This window comes from Octodon degus, unplaced genomic scaffold (assembly GCF_000260255.1).
Source record: "Octodon degus isolate 3935 unplaced genomic scaffold, OctDeg1.0 scaffold00113, whole genome shotgun sequence".
In the NCBI taxonomy this organism is placed as follows: Eukaryota; Metazoa; Chordata; class Mammalia; order Rodentia; family Octodontidae; genus Octodon; species Octodon degus.
The window spans coordinates 486,214-506,722 of NW_004524689.1; the positions used below are offsets into that span (position 1 = coordinate 486,214).

The following is a 20,509-nucleotide window of genomic DNA, read 5'->3' on the forward strand; positions in this document are numbered from 1 at the left end:
AAAAAAAAAAAAAGTGATGGGCCAACAAGATAGCTCAGCAGTCTAAAGCACCTGCTTAGGCCCCATCCTCAGGGTGGGCTGAGCCAGGAAAAAAAAAAAAAAAAAGTGATATAGCTCAGTGTAAAGGCCCTGGGCTCAATACAAAAGAAAAAAAAAAATTGCAGGTGATCATGTTGAGAACAGACAAGGCAGAAAGTGCCTGCTCTGTGGAGCGCTGTGTGAAGGCTATGTGGGGGCATGTGGCAGTGGTGCTAGTGGCTGTCTGAGCAAAATCTGACACTTTCTCCCACAGCAGGACAGATTGTGGGGACGTCCCATGCACAGTGGGCAGATCTGCAAAGCAGAAAGATTGGTCTCTCATCAAGTTCCAAGGAAGAGAGATCACAATGAAAAATTTGGTGGCGCATGTGGGTTTTTTTGTTTTTGCTTTTTTTTCTGTTTTTGTTTTGTACTGGATATTGAGCACAGGGCCTTTGCACTGAGCCACATCCCTAGCCAGCCTTTTTTTTTTTTTCAACTTTAAGCTATTTAACTGAGGGACCAGGGAGATGGCTCAGTAGAATAAGTGCTTGCCTGGCAAGCGCAGGGACCTGAGTTCAATCCCTGGTTCCACCAAAAAAAGGAAAAATTGTACTTGCCAGGTAGGCACTGTGCCTGAGCTATATCCCTGGCCCTGACACAGGCAGTTGGGGAAAATGAAAATCTGCTCTAAATTTCCCTCCTTTCTCTCTCTTTCTTCTTTCCTTTTTTTTGCTCCGAATGCCCTCAGGGCAGGTTTGGCTGGCTTGAGTTGTGGGGATCGAACCACAGCCACCTGAGCCTGACAGCTCCGGGGAAGCAGCTACTTAAAGAACTGAGCTATGGCCAGGCCCCCCTTCTTTCCTTTTTTTGATACTAGGAATCAAACTCAGGACCTCATGCTTGCCACATGATGTGCTCTGAGCTACATCCCCGGCCCCTATTTAATACTTGTTTCTGAGGCACCACATACCTGTTGAACACCACAGGATGTTTTTTTTCACTTTTAAGTTGGACCTAGAAAACTTAGCCATCAGTTAATTAGGGGCTGAATGGCAGAGCTACATCTCTAGCTTATGTCATGAACTCACAGGGACAGGTTCCAACAATTCAGGCTCCTCCCCATTGGTTCTCACAAAGTGCACTTTTCTGGGTGGGCCAGGCTGACACTTCAGTTGAACTCAGGTACTTTTTCTCTTTGGCTTTTTTTTTTTTTTGCAGAACCGGGGATTGAATTTAGGCCCTTGCCTAAATTTTTTTTTATATTGAGTGCTTGCCAGGCAAGCACTTATTCTACTGAGCCATCTCCCTGGCCCTCCATGGCTTCTTTTTCTGATCATCTTTCTTGACAAGTTTCAAGCTATCTTTTGCCTGGCAAGCGGAGGGTCCCGAGTTCAATCCCCAGTACCAGAAAAAAAAAAAAAGCTATCTCGACTCTTTTGAGTGCTTAATATGCTCAATATGCACATTAATCCTCTTGTAAGAGCCCTTGCTTGTTCACGGCAGTACCAACAGCATGCTGGGTAATTGTGGACACTTCCTGTTCTGCCAGGGCAACATTTGTGTGGTATCCCTCTTGCACAGTACCCATTCCCTTGATGTCTACAATATTGCCTTTTTGACTAATTCTCATGTATGTGGCCAAAGGAACAACCTATGTTTTTTTTTTTTTTTTTTAACCCATGTTTTCTAAAAGGCCTAGAGAACACATACTGGGCCCTTTTCCTTTGTCATTTTGGAAAATTACTGGAAAATGGCAGTTCCTTCTCCAGCCTTTTTTTATATTGAGAGGGATTTTTGCTAAGTCACTAAATTGCCCAGGCTGAATTTGTATTTGTAACCCTTGGACTATAACTATCTCAAAAGGGACTCTGCAATCTCTCAGGCATATAATTGTTGCACTTAAACTCTTTTTCCCAGAATTCCCATTTGCCTCCCAAAAGAATCTTTCTCCCACATTTTCTCCAGGCATGGTGGCACACAAAACTGTAACTCCCAACACACTTGGAGCTGAGGCAGGAGGGCTTTCTGCTGGAGCCCCAGGCGCCCCTGCCGGGCCATACTTTGCCAGATCCTAGTGCTGGCCCCAATTCCTGCCAGAACCCAGCCGACTGGTGTGATTCTTTTCAGACTACTGAGAAGTTTTCAAGTTTCCCTGTCTGCTTTTCTACAGCCAAAGACAATTAGCAGCCAAGGGAAATAAAACATCTTTCCTAGTTATTCAGGATTCCCGTGATCTGCAGGCCGAGTACTGTAAATGATGAAGCTGGACAGCACTTACGGACTAAGAAGCAAAGCAGGAGACCGGTGCTGCACAGATGCCCCTTGGGGTGGGAGGTGGCCAGAGTAAACCATCTCCCATGGCCCTGCTGACCATGGAGTGTCCCTGTGGCTCAGCCGAGGGACCCTGGCAGCAGCTAAAGACGCAGAGCTTGGAGTTCCCAGGAGGGCTGCAACTGCGTCTCAACACTGAAGCCTTGAGCCAGGGTCAGCTCCAGAACCACCCGTGCAGGTACAGGGGCCTGGCCCTGCTCGTCACCGCTCCCAAACCACTCAGCGCTACCTCTGCTCGAGGCTCAGCCTTTCCGAGGTGCCCCTAGGCACCCCAGGAGGGCCGCACAGATGTGGCCCAGCAACCTTCCTTCCCAAGATCTCACGAGGTAGGCTACACTCTTCTTGCCAAGAGGTTTCCCAATCCTGGCAGATGCTTGGGAGTTCAGCATAGGACCCTGCATCTGAGGCCTGTGCACCTGCAGGCCCTGAAGAGCAAAGCACAACCACCACAACTGTGTCCCAAGCGTCCTGAGAAGGCAGAACTGTGTTTATTCAACCACATAAAATGCATATAGGAAGCTTTTCTTCAGGAGCTGGTGGCCAGCACTCAGCATGGCACAGATAAAAATATACGACTTTCAACACAGACCTACATACCCTCACACATTGTAAAAATCAGAATTCTCCACACAAGTTTTAAACTGGCAGAATTCAGCTCTGAGTTTTCATATATAGCTTTCACTTGTATTAAACACGTTTATTTATGTGTGGCTAGAGAATAAGGGGCTATTAAGGCCGTTTTCTCATTGCAAAACACTGCAAAATATTTACATGAGTACAACCTAATATAGGCAAAGGTTCTAAAAATCATCTTTCTCGACTGAACGTAATTGAGTATGGAAGAGAAGGGGACAGCTTGTCCTTAGCACCAAACCACACCAACAGAAGGGCGGGTCTTTGCTTTCCCGTCCAGTTGCCTGAGGGGCTGAAGCTGCTCCACACCCCAAGCTGGCCCAAAGGGCACTTTACTGTTCCCTCAATTCCATTTCCAAATTGGCCTCAAGGTCCAGAGTCAAAAAATCATTTCTGCAAAGACTCAAGGCAGCCAAGGCTCCTGGAGCTAAGGTGCTCTGGGGAAGGGTCAATGACAGCCCCTAGACACCCTCAGGAAGGGCCTGAGGCCAGCAGTTTCTGAAGTCCCCTTCATCGCCGGTGCCGGCTATGCCCAGGGTGGTCCCGTTCATAGCGGTGACCACTGTGCTCATAGGACCTTGAGCGCTCCCGCTGATCTCTGTAGTAATGGCTTTTCTTCTTATATTTTACAGAATGATCCACCCGCTCCCGTGACCGACTTCGAGAACGAGATGAGCTGCGGCTCCGAGACTTGTGTGGCTTCTGTGTGGGGTACTTGCAGTCTTTGGGCTTCCGAGAGCCCCTCACCTCAGAGCCTTTGTAGGGAGCTCCTCGGTGCGCCAGTCTTGGCGGCGAGTCACTCCGGCTCCGCGAGCGGCTCTGTGACTTGGACCCACCAGATGTTGAGCCGCTGTCACTTTTCCTGTGAGGAAGGACAGCACACCTGGGACCACAGGTGCGACCACCTGTCTCAGTTAGGGCCTGGCACCCTCAAGACTGAGAGGCACAAAAAACAAGAACCCCACTCAGGGTAAGAGCCAGTGTGCCTTGGGAGAAACGCCCATCCTGCCAGCCCACATCCCCAGGTGAGTCCCCCACACACACCTCCTTTTGGGCGACGTGGACCTTGATGGGGACCTCGAGCAGCTCTGCTCCCGGCTCTGACTCTCACCCTCACGCACCTTTGGCAAACTGCAAAAGGAGAGGGTGGTCAGACCTGGAGCTCTGGCCCCTGCCCCACCCCCGCAGCTCCAGGTGTCCCACCCGTTCACAGGGCTGTCGGCCTTGGCTTTCTTTGAGCCCTCTGCTCTCCTCTTGGCACTCTTCACAGACATTGGGGAAGGCTTGTTTCCTTTGCCTCCTTTGGGAGACTCTGCAAAGTACATGAAGTTCAAAACCAACAAGCAGAAAATCGTTCACTTAGAAACACATCAGGAGGGGCCGGGGAGATAGCTCAGTGGAATAAGCGCTTCCCTGGCAAGCTCAAGGACCTGAGTTCAATCCCCGGTTCCACCAAAAAAAAAAAAAACACATCAGGAGATAAGGCCTCTCTGAGGTTGATGGGGACACATGTTGATCCCAACTTCCAGCCCGACCCAGAGCTCGCAGGCAGGCACCACAGGCCTGGAGAGGTCCCTTTACTAGGGTGTTTTCTTTCAGGCTTCTTGGTGTCGGAGTGAGCCCCAGCCTAAAACCTTCCTGAAAGTACCCAAGATTTTACAACTTTTACTGAACACAAAAACTTTTCAGAAGGCCCACCCTTACTTACACTTGGTTAATGAAAACGTAAAAACAATCTTTAGGGGCTGGTGAGATGGCTCAGTGGTCTAAAGCACCTACTTAGAACAAGCTTAGCAAAGCACAGGGCCCGCGGTTCAATCCACCAGCTGGACACACACACACGCACACGTAAATAAAAAAACCAATCTTTAGGGGCCCTGGCTCATTCCAAAGATAACCTGTGGCCTGTCAGGTGGGTGCCCAGGCTCTGGGGTGGGACCCCACTCACCTGGCCTGGGGGCAGGGGAGAAGCCTGCGCTGCTATCTGGTACGGGCACCCCAGGCAGCAGGCCCCGGGCCTGGGCCTTGGCCTCCTCCAGGGCATGCTTTCTCTTCTCCACCTCGCTCTCCAGGTACAGGAGGTCCACCTAAGGGGCCAGAACCCGGCAATTCAGAAGCAGAAGCTTCTTGCTGAACGCAGATGCATGAAAACACACAGAAGAACCTTTTTCCGAATAAGTGTTTGCCTGACAAGCACAGGGTCCTGAGTTCAATCCCTGGTTCCACAAAAAAAAAAAAAAAAAGAAAGAAAGAAAGAAAGAAAGAGAAAGAAAGAAAAAGAACCTTTTTCCGTGTATAAAGCTGCAGGATTTTTAAGCAGATTTCTTGAATTTCTTCTTCAGTTGCTCCAAACAGAAGAAACCAATGGGGACGATTAGGCAAAGGGATCTGTGAACGCAAAAGCATGGGAGTTACACAGCTCTTGACAACCTCAAGGCCACACGGCTCAGAGCTCCGAAAAGAGCCTGCTGTCCCCCCGCAGGGCCAGCAGGGCTGCAGCCCACTGACCTCCAGGGTGCGGGCGGCGAGGTAGATGCAGGCGCAGGCAATGCTCTCGGGCTGGAACCGCACAAACACATCTGTGCGGAGGCTGTCATTCATGTAGTTCCTAGAACCAAGCACATGGGAAACTGCAGTGTCCAGGCAGCCGTGTGCCACCATGTCCCCTAGGGCCACTGCTACTCTAACATGTTCTACCGCTAGGGCTGAGCACTAGCAGTACTAGGAAGCCCAGGAGGTAAGGAGATTCTAGCTGCGTTTTCTGAACATAAGAAAGAGAAATCACTGGGGGAAGAATGGGGACAAAACTGGCTGAATGTCAGATAATAACGTGTTGCTATGAACGAGAACCAACTTTAACTTTACTTTTCCCTCGACTTTTAGCTTGCCATCATGCAAAGCACAATGCCTCCAAAAGAAAATGCTACTTAGTGGTTAAAATGTACTTGGTTAAAGAAATCTAAATGCTCAAAATCCAGAGTGCAGAGAAACATGCAAACTCAAATAAACGGGCTGAGTGGGAAGGCTTGCGGCCAAGACAAGCTGTCCTCCCGTGATCCTCTTCTGTGTAGCACTTGTGGCCTGGTCCTTCTCCAGATGCCTGGGCCACAGCTTCTGCTAGGGAGTCCACTTGGAAAGGGACAGGCCCCTGGGTGCAGTTCGGGTGCAAGGGACCGTCACGCGGAAGGCCAGTGCCCAAGGAGTCAGTCAGGAGTCCTCTTCTCAGGCTAATCAAAGAACATTCCAAACTGTCCCATTTCAACAAGGAGTCTTAAAATGAACATCCATAAAATCAGAAGCAACAAGACACTAGAAGTTGCATCACATAAGTACATTTATAAACTTTATCATATTTTAGAAGACAAGTACAAAACTGCAGTTGTAAAAACATTACATTAAAACACTTTCCTTGAGATATATTTCTCTAAGATATATAAGCTAAACCTAGGCCTCTTACTAGATTTGTAAACATTGTAAAAACAAGTAATTCTGTTAGAAAACAACCGGAGAAGTTATATACTCACTCACTGCCCAACCACCCAAACAATGGCATCCCATCCCCTAGAATCGGAGTGTAGTTACCCCAACCCTGGAGAAGGTCACACTCAAACACACTCAGACATTCTAAATAATAAATTCTACAGGTGTCCGAGAGGCAGCTGGCTCTGCAAGCCAGTGTGGTGGCAGTACAGTGACTTATCCCAGAAGTGACTTTGCAGATGAACAGCTCAAACATTGATAATACAGCCATCAGTAACTTTGTGTTTCTAATACGAATATTCAGTACTCAAAAAATGATACTAATCCATTAAATTCTATAGACAAATGAAATCTTCAGAACATATACTTAAACTTATTGCTCTATTTAAAATAAATTACAATGTATTCAAAAGTATCCAAAGAGTAATTTAAAGATGCACACCTTTCCTGGGACGAGTCCCACACTTAGCTGCTGAGAAGAGCAACTACAGGACTCCAACAAATAATGAAAGAATCTTGTACTGATGGCTTCAATTCCCATCAGCCAACTTTTCACCTCCGTTCTTACAGTTTTCCATAGAACTTTTAGAGAAAGGTATTGCATCTTTATGATACAAATACAGCAATTTAGGGACAAAATTCAAGTCAAGACAGTTATCAACTCTAATTGATACAATTACCAAAGCACGACAGGATTAACAAGAAGCACAATCGTCAAAGAACCACAAGCAGCAGTCGGCCATGACTATACTATCGTACGCATACCACCAGTCTAGAGCCAGCCTTCGGTGGAGAGCCTGCACTGGATTGGCTGAAGACGGCCGCTGTCCCTGCACCAAAGCGCTTGGACAGCAGAGGAGAAGTCTTAGTCACTTACCCTCAGAGGCTACCCTTTGATTGAAAGAGTACAGAAAAGAAAAGTCAAAACAGGTTCTCGAAAGAGTCATAGCACCAGACAATTCAGTCAGCAATACGACCACTAAAGACTTATCTCTGTGGGGAAAAGGGGACAGCACACCCTAGACACAAAACTGTCGTTCTGGGCTTCTTTCCAGTATGGGCCTGTTACAATCAGCCCGGAACCACAGCAAACTTCATGTACTTTTCCCCACAGGATGAAGTCCCCTGGATATACAGAACACCTCCCCCAGCCTGAGACCTGTGACTTCCCTGCGGTCAGCTGACAGCCCAAAGGGAAGCCCACTCACTGCTCTCAAGGTGCACACAGGAAACCCAGGGAGAGGGGTGGGCCACCTACCGTCACACCAGTGCCTGTCACTTTGGGAGGCTGCTAGGCATTTACACAGCAGATCACTGGGCACTGGGACAACTCCAGCCCACAACCAAGTCATGGGACCAACTACCCACTGCCCAAGTGCCTCAAGTACCACATTCCTGCACTGCCCTCGCTGGACTTGTGAAACAAAGAAGGTCAACTCACCATGCAGTCTGGACCAGGTGTTGGTCACGCTCACACTCTAACACCTGAAGGTACATAACGATTATCTGGAAGATACGGGTCAGGCAGTTATTACCAAGAATCGGGAGAGCAGGAACTTAGGTCTGTGGGTGTCCACGCAGCAAAGAGCCTCACTCGAGCACCAGGTGGAGCTCCTGGTCATGTCCGGCAGGCAGCTCGGCTGGAGGGCAAGCCTTTGTAGGTGCACCTGCCCCTGGCTCTGAGGCTGTGGCACAGAAGGCCTTGCTCCTCCCAGGGCCTGCTCTTGTTCTTTTTTTGTGTTGTTTTGGGTTTTTTTGGCAGAACCGGGGATTGAACTCAGGCCCTTGCGCTTGCCAGAGAAGCGCTTATCCCACTGAGCCACCTCCCTGGCCCCGTGTTCTTGTTCTTGTCAGTGTCTTTCCACCATGAATGGCCTGCCCTAAGCACCACTATACCCAGCAGCAAGCTTGCTTTTAGCCAAAGCAAAAAACACTGAAATCTTCAGTGGATAATTTACCAAGAATTTGAATTAATTTCAGAAACTAAAACAAGCATTAGAGGGCCGGAAGCACTTGCTTAGGCAAGTGCAGAGACTGGAGTTTGATCCCTGGCACCACAGGCCATGCCTGCCCCAGCCCCAGGTACACTGAGCCAGCCAACAAGACTGGGCATGGTGGCACACCCCTGTAATCCTAGCACTGGGGAGGCTGAAAACAGGAGCTTTACTACAAGTCCAAGCTGCCTAGAGAGACCCTGCACCAAATACATAAAAATAAATAAAAACAAGCGCAAGAGAAGATATAAAGGAATCTCTCAAAAATGGGTTAGGACCAAAGATGTCAACAGTAATCTCTTTTCGAGCCAGGCCGGGGATATAGCTCAGGAAAATAAAGTGCCTGCCTGGCAAGCACAAGATCCCAAGTTTGATCCCCGGTACAAAAAAAAAAGTTTTGTAGAGCTGGGGATATAGCTCAGTGGCTCAGTGGCACTGCCAGCACCTGCCTGACGAGCGTAAGGTCTTGAGTTTGATTCCTGGTACCAAAAACAAACAAACCACCAAACAACCAGTGTTCTGGCTGAGAATGGTGGTGCACGCCTGTAATTCTAGCACTTTTTTTTTTTTAATTGGCAGAACCGAGGATTGAGCTCAGGCCCTTGTGCTTGCCAGGCAAGCGCTTATTCTACTGAGCCACCTCTCCAGCCCCCTCTAGCACTCTTAAAGAGGCTGAGCCAGGAAGATCTTAAGTTCAGGCCCAAGCTGGGCAATTTAGCAAGATCCTGTTTCAAGAATAAACCTGCAGGGGCTGGTGAGATGGCTCAGTGGTCTAAAGCACCTACTTACAACAAGCTTAGCAAACACAGGGACCGCGGTTCAATCCCCCAGCACCACATGCCAGCCAGCCCCGCCCCCTGGTGGGCTGAGCTGGCCACACACACACACACACACAAATAAATAATAAATTTTTTTTTAAAAAAGAATAAACCTGCAGCTATAGCTCCATGAGAAGCTCTAGGTTCAATCTCCAGTATCGCCCCTCCAAAAAAGGTAAGTAAGGTTATTACTAAAGTCAGAAAATCATGGGGGCTGGGGAGATGGCTCAGTGGAATAAGCGCTTCCCTGGCAAGCGCAAGGACCTGAGTTCAATCCCTGGTTCTGCTAAAAAAAATAAATAAATAAAAATAAAGTCAGAAAATCAGCTGTTCAGAAAATGTACACTAACAGCTTCAATTTCTCTAAGTTCACTGCTATTTGAAAGCCCAAGTCTGAAAGATCCTATTTCCTAAACTGTTTTCTTAAGAGTAACACGAATTAAGTAAAAGAAGAAAAAAAAAAAAAAAAAACAATCAGCTGGAGCTACATCCCCAGCTTTATTTTGAACTCAAGGTCACACTAAGTTGGCTAAGAGGGTCTTCAGCTGTGAGCCTCTCAGCTCAGAGCTAGGATTACAAGATCTCAGCACCACAACCAGCCATTTCTAAAACTCTTCTTAACAAATGCTCTTGCTTGGGTGCCGTGGTTCACATGGTGGTCTTAAGTGACTCAGGATACTGAGGCAGAGTTGGAAGTTGGAGGTAAACCTGGGAAAAGTGAGACCCCATATTAAAATAGAAATAAAAAGTCTGGGGGAGTAGCTCAGTGGTAGAGAACTCCTGGGTTCAATTCCCAGTCTGGAGGAAAATAAACTGACGGTACAGTAGGCTAATGGAGAAGCCTTCCTCTGAAGGAATGCCCAGGCAGGATGTGCTCAGGCTCGCGCGGGACCTCTAGACACACGCACGCTGAGAGCTGCTGCTGTTGCACTGGAGGGATGGTGCGCCCCGGCCGTCAGCTCAAACCCACCTTGTGAGGGTGCTTTACGTGGACACAGAAGCCTAGCTCCTTCAGAACACGTCTTTCCGCCTTAATGATCTGGTTTTTTAAATTAACGTAGTCCTGGTCCAGCAGCAGAGGAACAGGCTTTCTGTAGGACAACGACACGACACGGTCTGCTGGAGGGTGGAGCGCTGCAGGGTTTTTCAGTTTCACTCTCACTCCTTGGGGTAAAAGCCTAATCTCGGGGCCGGGGAGATGGCTCAGTGGAATAAGTGCTTCCCTGGCAAGCGCAAGGACCTGAGTTCAATCCCCAGTTCCACCAAAAAAAAAAAAAAAAAGAAAAGAAAAAAGCCTAATCTCAGCACAACACAGAAAAACTACAAGGCCCAATCTGGCAAAACCACCAGAGTCCTCTCGCTCCCACGGCAACCTCTCTGTAGCCCAGCCCATGTCCATCTAGACAACCAGCACTCTGCATCCGACAAAAGTTGGGAGGATGGGGGCCGGGGAGATGGCTCAGTAGAATAAGCGCTTCCCTGGCAAGCGCAAGGGTCTGAGTTCAATCCCTGGTTCCACAAAAAAAAAAAAAAAAAAAAAAAAAACCCAAAAAAACCAAAAACCCCCCCAAAAAAGTTGGGAGGATGAAGGCTCAGGCTCTTGCTGCCCCAGGGCTAAGTGCATTTTAACTCAAGAAAGAAGATCAGGGCCGGGGAGATGGCTCAGTAGAAAACGTGCTTGCCTGGCAAGCGCAGGGTTCTGAATTCAGTCCCCAGTACTAGGGGGGAAAAAAAAAAAAAAAGGAAAGAAAGAAAAGAGATCAATCTTCCCTTTCAGTGGAAAACTAGAGAAACAGAACAACATAACACAGCTCTTCCTATCAGCTGGGAACTGGTCCAAGTCACCACAATACCAAAACTCAAAGACACTTAAGTCCTTTATACGGAACACTGTAGTATTCACACAGCACCTACAGACTTCAAATCATCCCTAGGTGACTTACAACACAGAAAACCATTTAAGTAGTCGCTGCACTGTGTTGCCCAAGGGACAATGACAAGGAGCAAAAGCAGTGTACATTCTGTACAAATGCAGTATTTCCTCCCAACATTTTCAGTCTGAGGTTGCTGAACCTAAGAATGTGGGAGCTGCCACTAAAAAGAGCCAGCATCATTTAAAAGAGATGGGGGCTCCCTTTCCTCCCTTTCTTTTTCTTGCAGTACTGGGGCTAGAAGCCAGAGCCTCGCGCAAGCAGTGTACCAGTGAGCTATGGTCCTGCTACCCAAACGGGGCATTCTTAGGGGCAGCACTGGAGAAGTTTCTGGCTGTTACAACCGAGGAAGGCCAGGGATGCTCAAGGTCCCACAGCCCACGGGACGATTTCAGTGAAAACATGCCAGGTTAGATGTCGACAGTGCTCACGCTGAGTATACCTAGGAGCGCTGAGCCCTTGAGGAAAGTGAACCCCAGTGGGCAAGCAGGGCCATTCCAGGACTGGAGCTGCCCGCTGCCCAGTTGAGTGAGCCCCCACGTGCACACAGGAACATACTAAGGGTCCACAAGGTTAAAACCTCCTGCTCTGAGGTTGGTAACAGAAACATTAGGCAATGACAGATGCCATGATAGCTCCAATGCAGTCTTACTTTTTCTCTCTCAGATGTCGAAGGCGATGAAATACATTGATGACATCCCGGATTCTTCTTGGAGCTTCTTCAATTTTGGAGGCCAAGTGCACACAAGCCATGGACACATGCTACAATGTAAACATTGTGCCCGATGTGTTCCCACCCTGAGGGCCTCCTGAGGCTTAAGGGCATCTGGGAGCAAAGAGGAGGTGGAAAGGCAAAAGCCTCCACGCAAGGGAAGCGCATGGGGGGGCAGAGCGGGCCAGGACTCCGCCATCAGAGGCCCCTAGCATTAGTCAAGCGGGGCGTGGGGGCCCTACCTCCATGGAATGCTTCACGAAGGACTTGGTGTAAAAGAACCGCTGGAACAGCACCTGCCCCGTAGCCATGGCCACCTAGACACCCAGAAGTTTTCATCATTTTTGAGCACTCCCTCAAGCCCAAGGACAACATAGCCCCGCCTTTCGGAGGTTCCCCAACATTTCTGCGCCTCGGGGCCTTCAGGGCTCCGCTTATGGCCGGGATGGGGGAGGGGTGGGCACAGGGTCAGGGTCAGATCGGGGCAGGTCGGGCCCCGGCCCCACTGGCAGCCGTTCCCCCGAGGCTCGTGGCCGTCCTCACCTGCGGCAGGCGCAGAAGGATTCCGGCCGCCTGGATGAGTTCGCAGCCCACCACGCGAAGACCAGTCTCGGTGTCAGTGTCCAGGCCGCTCGACATGGACGGTGTGAAGCGCAGTTTGTCGTCGGGCAGCAGGCAGTTCTCCAGGGTGATGAGCACTCCTGAGTACAGCTTGTCCCCGATCAGCACCCCCTGCGACCCGGGCGCGGCTCCCCCCGAGCCGGGGGCGCCGGCCGCCGCGGTGGGCGCTGCTGGGCCGGGAGCTCCCGCCGCCGCCGCCGCCGCCGCCGTCGTCGCCATTTTGTGCCGCCGCCGCCGCCTTCGGGGCCCTTTCTCGGCAGGGCGGCTCCTCGCGACGTCCGTGCCCCCCAGCGTGTTCCATTGGCTGGATCCGACCGACGCCTCCTTGCTATTGGCCGGACGGCGCGCGCACCGGAGTTGCGTCAAGCGCTGTCGCCGGAATCCGGCGCGGAAGGGGCCAGCCTGTTACCCAAGCGTCTCTGCGGCCGGGCCGGACCCGGAAGTGTGTCCGCTCCCGGCGACTGGGGCGCCGGCGTCGGGCCCAGGACCGTGCCTGGCCTGAGGAGGTGCCGACCAGCGCGGGGTGGCCAGTCCGTAACCGTGGTGGCCGCAGCTCACGACGCAGCCGGGCGCCCAGACCCACGCTGCTGGCAGCGTCGCCCCTAGGGAACTGCGCAGCCGCGAAGGAGTGCACGAGGGTCTGGGGACGCCAGACTCGACGGCCTTGCCCGGCGCCAGTCGGCCGGCGGAAGCCTAGGGAGGCCCCTGGGGAAACAGGCGTGAGCCCACACTTCGGTGAAAGGGCGTGACAGACCCCACCGGCGCATTGTCCGACCCCTCCCTGTCTGGGCCGCCGCAGGCGACCCAGCGTCTGTGGTTCAGCCTTCGCCGTTGCGTCGGGACGGATGTATTCGTCACCTGTCGCTGTGGGACTCCGCGGGAGGGAGGCAGGAAGCCTCGCGAGATGCTGCTAGGGTAGCTTAGGAGGAGCTGGAGGGTAGATGTGCCCCGGTTTGACAGGTCAGACTCTGCGCTCCTTGTAGCCGTGCAGCTCGTTTCACAATCCCAGTGCAGTGGGAGGTCGAGGCAGGAAGACTACAGGTTTGAATCCAAGACCGAGTGTGGTGGTGCACGCCTGTAATCCCAGCATTGGGCCGGAGACATGGCTCAGTGGAACAAGCACTTCCTGGCAAGCGCAAGGCCCTCCTGAATTCAATCCCCGGTTCCGCAAAAAAAAAAAAAAAAAAAAAAAAATTGTAATCCTAGCATTCGGGAAGCTGAGGCAGGATTGCTACCAGTTCTAAGCCAGCCAGGGCTGCACGGCTAGACTTAAGTTTTGGGGCCGGGGCGATGGCTCAGTAAAACAAGTGCTTCTCTGGCAAGTGCAAGGATCTGATTTCAATCCCCGGTTCCACCAAAAAAAAAAAAAAAAATCAGTGGCATAAGCGCCTGACGGGCAAGCCCAAGGTTTCCAGTTCGATCCCCGGTACCGGAAAAAACGTTTGCGCCAAGGTTGGACAATTTACCGAAACTGTCTCAAAATTAAAACAGTAATAGGCCGGGCATGGTGACGCATGCCTGCAGGTGATCCTCACGCATTTGTGACAGGGTCAGACTGAACTACATCAGGGAGGCCCTATCTCAAAATGAAAAGAACCACCCAAAGCCAGCAGAACTGACTTCCTGGCCCCACAACTGCAGCACTGCCAACTAGGACGAGTCTTTCTTTTTCATACCTGCAATGGCCAACGTGGTTGCAGTTCACCAGTTCCTTCTAGCTGTAAGTTGGCAGTGCCAGGGTGCTCCCCTCGCCCCGTGTTGGCTGTACATGCCACTAAAGGAGAAACTGCCTTTCCTCCAGAAACCCATATGCATCTCGTTTCTCCTTGTGACTGGATTCGGCTGTGGGCAAGCTTGGCGTTTCTAGCCAGCCAGGCTAGCCTAAGATCACACCTGAGCACACACTGGTGTGACGGGAGGTGGGCTAAAGTAGGGCTGCTGGTGCGACCCGGTGTTTTGTCCCCCTTTGGTGGGAGGTGTAGAGAAGGCACTGAGCCACGCCCCTGAAGGGCTGTGACTCTGCCCTGGGTCTGTCTAGTAGCCACTCCTTGGGCACTTGTAAGCCCAGCCAGGGTGCACACTCATGCAACAGCAGGGACGGCCAAGACAGCTCCTGGCCTCATGTTGCAGTGGGCATTTTTAGGTTGGTAACAAAGCCAGAAGAGCCACAAGGAATCTGCAGTAGCACTGGTGGCAATGAGGGTGGCGGAAAGGGCCGATCTCTAGGAGGTAGGTGACCACAGCTTGGTCAGTTCTGTATGAGTGGAGCCGAGTGTGGATTCCACGGAGGAGGAAAGTGACTCCCAGCACCTGCTGGCACAGGATGAGGGAGGCGTGCCACAGGAAATGTGGCTGCGACTGCAAAGGGGCTGCTTGGGCCCTGGAGCAGGGGTGGCCTCCACGATCAGCAGGGTGAGCACTGTGGTTGCCTGAACCAGTGAGATCACCAGCAAGCACAGAGCCAGCTGTTTGGAGCAGAGCCCGGGCTGGGGGCGGGATACCAAAGATCCCTTTGGTCCCCGGGATGGTAATAGCTCCTGGGGGCCATGGTGGGACCCACTGCACACTAAACGGTCGGGGAAAGCAGTGGAGACAGCTGGAGGACAGAGGGAAGGACATGGAGATGAGGGGCTCAAATAGCAATGTCCAAGGCTCTGGGTGGGAGCAGGTTCCTGAGAGAACACAGGCCTGGCCCTACGCAGGCGTGGGGAGGCACTGTCCAGGGACAGTGGGCAGGGACAGGTCTGCACGACAGGCTAGCAGAGCTGCTGTAAAGGGGTCTCCACTGGAAAGCTTGTCAGGAACGTATTCCTGAGCCTTAACAGCCCCATCTAATAAAGCCCTGGAGACGGGCTAGGAGCATCAGTCCCACCTGTGGGGCCGTCGCTCTGAGCCCTCCTAGTCGGGAAGCATGCGAAGACAGCAAGGCAGCAGGTGGTGTGCAGCTGCCAGAGGAGCCACGCGAAGGTGGTGGGATGTGGAATGATCAGGGAGCTAGGCTGGAGGCGGCGGTCAGACTTAGTGGTCAGTTTGCAGGACCAGCACACTCAGTTGCACTCAATAGCCAGGACTCTTGTCCCAGCAGCCTCTACTGCTGTGCCACAGAGCTGCTGCTGCTGGGCACAAAGGCACCTCAGAGGCAAGTTACATCCCAGTGTTTCCACGATCCCAGAAAACACAATGCAAACACTGCAAAAGCTTTATGTGCACAATCTATGTGAGACAATTCTGAGACTCAGTGTCCACTGGGAAAAGACAAGGCCTTTTTTCTTGGGCCTGGTACTGAAGTATAAATAAAGTTACAACCCAGGGTTATGAGCTGTTGAGTAGACAGCGCATTGTTCCTGTCTTAGTGATTAGATCCATCAGGAAGAAACGTGTTCCTGACCCACAGCATCGCTGCCCTCAGTGGTACTGCACCACCCTGGAAAACACGCCTTCAGGTTCCTTCCCATCCCCCAAGGCAGCTGCAAATCCTTCTTGTCGCCTCCGTTGGGCCAAAGCAGCCAGAGACTTAAAAGTCTTTGGTTCGTAGATGGCCAAGTCTGCAAGTACTTTCCTGTTGAGCTCCACCTGGCACTAACAAGAGACAGAACCAGAGCCACAGTCAGCATCAGCACATACTTGGGCAACACATCACAAGATCCCAAAAGGGACTAGCCTGTGGGAACAGTGTAGCTTGGAGACCTATAGGGGTGAGTCGTCCTCCAGCACCAGCACTCTGGCTCCAGCTGGCTCCAGGGCAAAGCCTGTCCGCATAACAGCTCAGGACAAGACAGCAGCAGAAGCCTGCTTAGCAGAGCAGAACGCTACAGGGCAAACGTGAACCAGGATGAGCAAGGGAACCTGTGCATAGGACATGGGAAGGGAGGCACATTCAAGCTCCACAGCCTGCCCATGGAGCAGAGGAGCTTGTTTAGGGTCGGTGGTCAGCTCCTGGACCACTAGAACCCCTGGGCCAGCAGTATCAGCCAGCTTGGAAGTTCCCAGAGTGTGGTGGGTCACTTAATGGAGACTGCAGGCCTGGGTGTAACTTGGTAGTAGGTGGGTTTTGTAAAGGCCCTGAGTTTGATCCCCAGCACTGAGAAAACTCCAGGTGGTTAAAAAAGCTAATGTAGTCAGTGGGCCTAAGTCGCAGAAGGGGGATGGGCAGCGTCCACACATAACACACAGCTGCCAAGCACCTGCTGGACCTGACCTGTGTGCCTCGGGCAGTGTCCATCTGCCTTCTAAGCCTTGGGTCCTGGACTGTAAGACCAACTGAGTCAGTCTGTGTGTGTCTCTCTCCCTCTGCAGTGCATCACACAGGAGAGCTATGAGGCAGAATCAGAATACCTAGCCCCTGAACTTTTTAAAGGAAAAATACAAATGTACGTGAGAGCAGGGTGGAGCATTAACTTCCAGATTCAAAGAATGCACAGATTATACACTTCTTGCTTAATCTATTCCTTCCATCCAGGATACTTCCCCTTTCTGATTGTATGTTTGACGCCATAGCTCAGTTCTTTAAGTGGCTGCTTCAACAAAGCTGTCAGGCTCAGGTTGCTGTGGTTAGATCCCCACAACTCAAGCCAGCCAAACCTGCCCTGAGGGCATTCGGAGCAAAAAAAAAAAAAAAAATCCTCCTGATTATGTTTGAACTTTATCTGTTACATCATCAAAAAACTTCCACTGTCAAAACTGTACAGTGAAAGTCCATCTTCTACTCTTCCTTAATGGGGAAACATTGGGCTTCACATCACAGTAGAAAAAGCCCTATTTCTACCATGCTGTGCTGTCAGCAGGGCAGGGAGGAAGCAAGTGTGAGCCCCCAGCCTAACAGATTCATCCAGGAACACACAGCAGTACATGCAGACCGGGCAGGTCGCTCACCCTGAGAACAGCTCCTGCACCTCTACAGGGACTTAGCCATACCTTGATTAAATTGGTAATAAATGACGAGTACTTCAGACCATGCTCCTGGGAGGCAGCTGTGATGCGATTAATCCAAAGCTGGAAGAAGAAAACACTGAGCTGCATTAACAGCACCTGGACCGTAAGCCTGTACTGACCTTCCAATAACCTGCTGCAACTATTTACCAGTCAGTAGAGAAGGTAGTGTTTTCCTCTCTAGCAAACAGACTTTCAGCACAAACAGCAAGCAAAGATTTACGCACTTCACTGAAACACGTTGCACTTTATTTAAGGCTTTTTCTTTCCTTCTTTTTCTTTTCCTTTTTTTCGGTCTTTTTGAGATAGGGTCTCACTATACAGTTCAAGTCTACTCTGTAACCCAGGCTGGTGCTGAACCCACAACGATCCCCCAGTCTCAACCTACCGCGTGCTGGGATTATAAACTTGTGCCACCACGCCCAGCTACTTGAAGCCTTTTTGAGACAAGATGTCACTATGCAGGCCCTGCCTGACCTCGATCTACCGAGGCTTCTCCAGACTCTGCCTCCCGGGTAACCGGGATCGCCAGCCGGCCCAGTGGACCCTGAGAGCCCCTAGGAGGCGCAGGCTTGTCGAGCTCGAGCTCCCGCTCCCGCTCGGCACCAGCACTCGCCACGCCGGGCGGCCTCCCCAGCAGCACGGCCGGAACAGGAGGGATTCACCCCTGAAACCTGCAGACCGCGACACGGCACCCGGGGCTACTGCCAGCGAGGCCCGTCGGCCTTGCGGGCTTTCCGCCAACGCTTGCAAGTTGCCACTGGCACGGATCCGCCACTGCGGATCTCAACAGAGACCGGGAGAGCTTCGGCTACCGACAGAAGGCCGAGAGCGGCGCGCAGGCCTGGGTGCTGGGATGGGGGGGGGGGCCCCCGGGGCGCTGGGGGGGCGGGGCGCTGGGGTGGGAGGGGGGTTGGAGGGGGGCGCGCGGGCCGGGGCGCTGGGGTGGGAGGGGGTTTGGAGGGGGGCGCGCGGGCCGGGGCGCTGGGGGGGCGGGCGCGCTTACGGTCCTCAGCGTCCGCTTCTTCAGCCTGCGCGCCCTGGTGCACTTCACGAAGGCCCTGGTGACGGCCCTGACGGCCAGCCGGTAGCAGCGGTTCTTCCTCCCCCGAAAGTGCTGGACCGACGAACGGGAAACGCCGGGTCAGGGACGCCGCGGCCGACGCCCCGGCCCGCAGGGCACCTGACCCGCGGCGCGCTCACTCACCCGCGCGTGCTTCAGCACCTCCTGGATCCGAAAGTAGCGGTCGGTGACGCGGTTCCGCAGCCAAAGTCGGGTCGTGAGGAAGACCATGGCGAAGCGCTCCCGCGGCGCCGGCCCAGAGCGCTTCCGGGTCAGCCGGGCCGAACACTTCCGGGCGCGTGCGTACGCCGGTACCTTCCGGGGCGCCTCGGGGGCTCAGCCTCAGGGTTCCGCGGCTCTCTCGGTCCGCCTACCGTGAGGGCCGGCCGGGTCGGCCAGGCGGGCGCCGCAGCTGGGCAGGGAAGCTGTGGCGAGGACGCGGCCGGCGCGGGAGGCCCCGAAGAGAGACAAGGGGGGCGGGCGGGAAGGCATTTACTAGCGAGGGAGACGGGGGACTCCAGTCTCAAGAGGACAAGAACAGGCCGGCGTAGTGGCACAAGTCTGGAATTCTGGAAAGTCCGATCGTTGCGAGTTCGCTCCAAAGCAAGCATAAGCCCAGCCTAAACTGCATGGCGAGGCTGTGTCTCAGAAAGACAACAAAACAAAGACCTAGGAGTCTCGAAAGTCTCTTTTAGGGGCTGGTGAGATGGCTCAGTGGTCTAAAGCACCTACTTAGAACAAGCTAAGCTAAAGCACAGGGACCGCGGTTCGATCCCCCAGCGCCACATGCCAGCCAGCCGCGCCCCCTGGTGGGCTGAGCGGGCCACACACACACTAAATAAATATTTTTTTTAAAAAAAAAGTCTTTTATTATTAAAATAAGGATGTAGCAATCATGCCATCCAAGGTTCAAGAAACTATACATAGTGTTATGGGTCGCTCAGGACAGGAACCTCGTCAGCCAGATTGCGATTTGGAAAGCCGCTGGTTACCGCGCTCAGCCCGGTCTGACCACATTCAGTTTGGTAAACAAATTCATTGTCCGACACAAAATAATGCTTTCAGAGTGATTGGGACCACAACTCAAACTACATTTCTGGGGCTTTTGTTTCAGTTTCTGGTTAATTTGCACCTGAGTACCTGCAGGCAGCCTTGCATAGCACGGGGTTACAAGACGTTAAAGCCCAATTTGTTTCCTTTACAAGTCATCTCTGAAAGCTAACTTTGCTGACAGGACTTGGTGGAGGTTACAGGAATTTTACCTTAGCCAACAGCAAGAAACAGCCTCTAGTTACTAAACAACTTAGAAAGTGAGTATACATTCATAACAGAACGCACAAGATTTACATTTATAGTCTAAAATGTGACTTGACCCATTGCAGTGGTTATTCCTTATTATTTACAGTTTCTTTCTTCTTTTTTTTTCGGTGGAACCGGGGATTGAACTCAGGCCCTTGAGCTTGCCAGGGAAGCGCTTATTCCACTGAGTCATCCCCCGGCCTATTGTAATGAATCAACTCACATTTTACATTATAAATGTAAATCTTGTGTTTTCTGTTGTGTAAAAATGTATACTTGGGGCTGGTGAGATGGCTCAGTGATCTAAAGCACCTACTTAGAACAAGCATAACAAAGCACAAGGACCACAGTTCAATCCCCAGCACCACATGCCAGCCAGCCCCGCCCCCTGGTGGGCTGAGCTGGCCACACACACACACATAAATAAATAAATTTTTTAAAAAAATGTATACTTACCACTGTTCTAAGTTATTTAGTAACTAGTGGCTGTTTCTTGCTGTTTGCTAGATAAAATTCCTGTAACCCTCACCAATTCCTGTCAGCAAAGTTAGCTTACAGAGATAAGTTAAAGGAAACTAAATGGGCTTTAAGAGGCCTGGGAAATGGCACAGTGGAATAAGCACTTCCCTGGCAAATGCAAGGGCCTGAGTTCAATCCCCGGTTCCACCAAAAAAAAA

The 20,509-nt window shown here is 51.7% G+C and overlaps 2 protein-coding genes across 5 annotated transcripts; both read right to left on the minus strand.

Annotated features, from left to right (window-relative positions):
* Positions 1–3,407: 3,407 nt before the first annotated feature.
* Ccnl2 (cyclin L2) lies at positions 3,408–12,795 on the minus strand. 4 transcript variants are annotated; one of them, XM_023699493.1, is made up of 11 exons: positions 12,464–12,775; positions 12,163–12,237; positions 11,861–11,970; positions 10,248–10,368; positions 7,907–7,971; positions 5,494–5,593; positions 5,269–5,373; positions 4,934–5,072; positions 4,189–4,297; positions 4,030–4,116; positions 3,408–3,847 (listed from the first exon to the last, which is right to left on the minus strand). In XM_023699493.1, the coding sequence occupies exons 1-11, from the start codon at positions 12,758–12,760 to the stop codon at positions 3,496–3,498; spliced, it is 1,560 nt and encodes a 519-aa protein (XP_023555261.1). In that variant the 5' UTR covers positions 12,761–12,775; the 3' UTR covers positions 3,408–3,495. The 4 variants fall into 4 exon arrangements, with proteins under 4 accessions (XP_023555261.1, XP_023555263.1, XP_023555262.1 ...); XM_023699495.1 differs by lacking the exons at positions 10,248–10,368; positions 11,861–11,970; positions 12,163–12,237; positions 12,464–12,775 and adding an exon at positions 7,343–7,356 and having other exon boundaries at positions 7,907–7,951; XM_023699494.1 differs by lacking the exons at positions 7,907–7,971; positions 10,248–10,368; positions 11,861–11,970; positions 12,163–12,237; positions 12,464–12,775 and adding an exon at positions 7,231–7,336.
* Positions 12,796–15,726: 2,931 nt separating this feature from the next.
* Mrpl20 (mitochondrial ribosomal protein L20) lies at positions 15,727–18,801 on the minus strand. Its single transcript, XM_004639589.2, has 4 exons — positions 18,678–18,801; positions 18,477–18,587; positions 17,456–17,533; positions 15,727–16,120 (listed from the first exon to the last, which is right to left on the minus strand). Exons 1-4 carry the CDS (start codon positions 18,762–18,764, stop codon positions 15,947–15,949), a joined length of 450 nt encoding a protein of 149 aa, XP_004639646.1. The 5' UTR covers positions 18,765–18,801; the 3' UTR covers positions 15,727–15,946.
* Between the last annotated feature and the right edge of the window lie 1,708 nt (positions 18,802–20,509).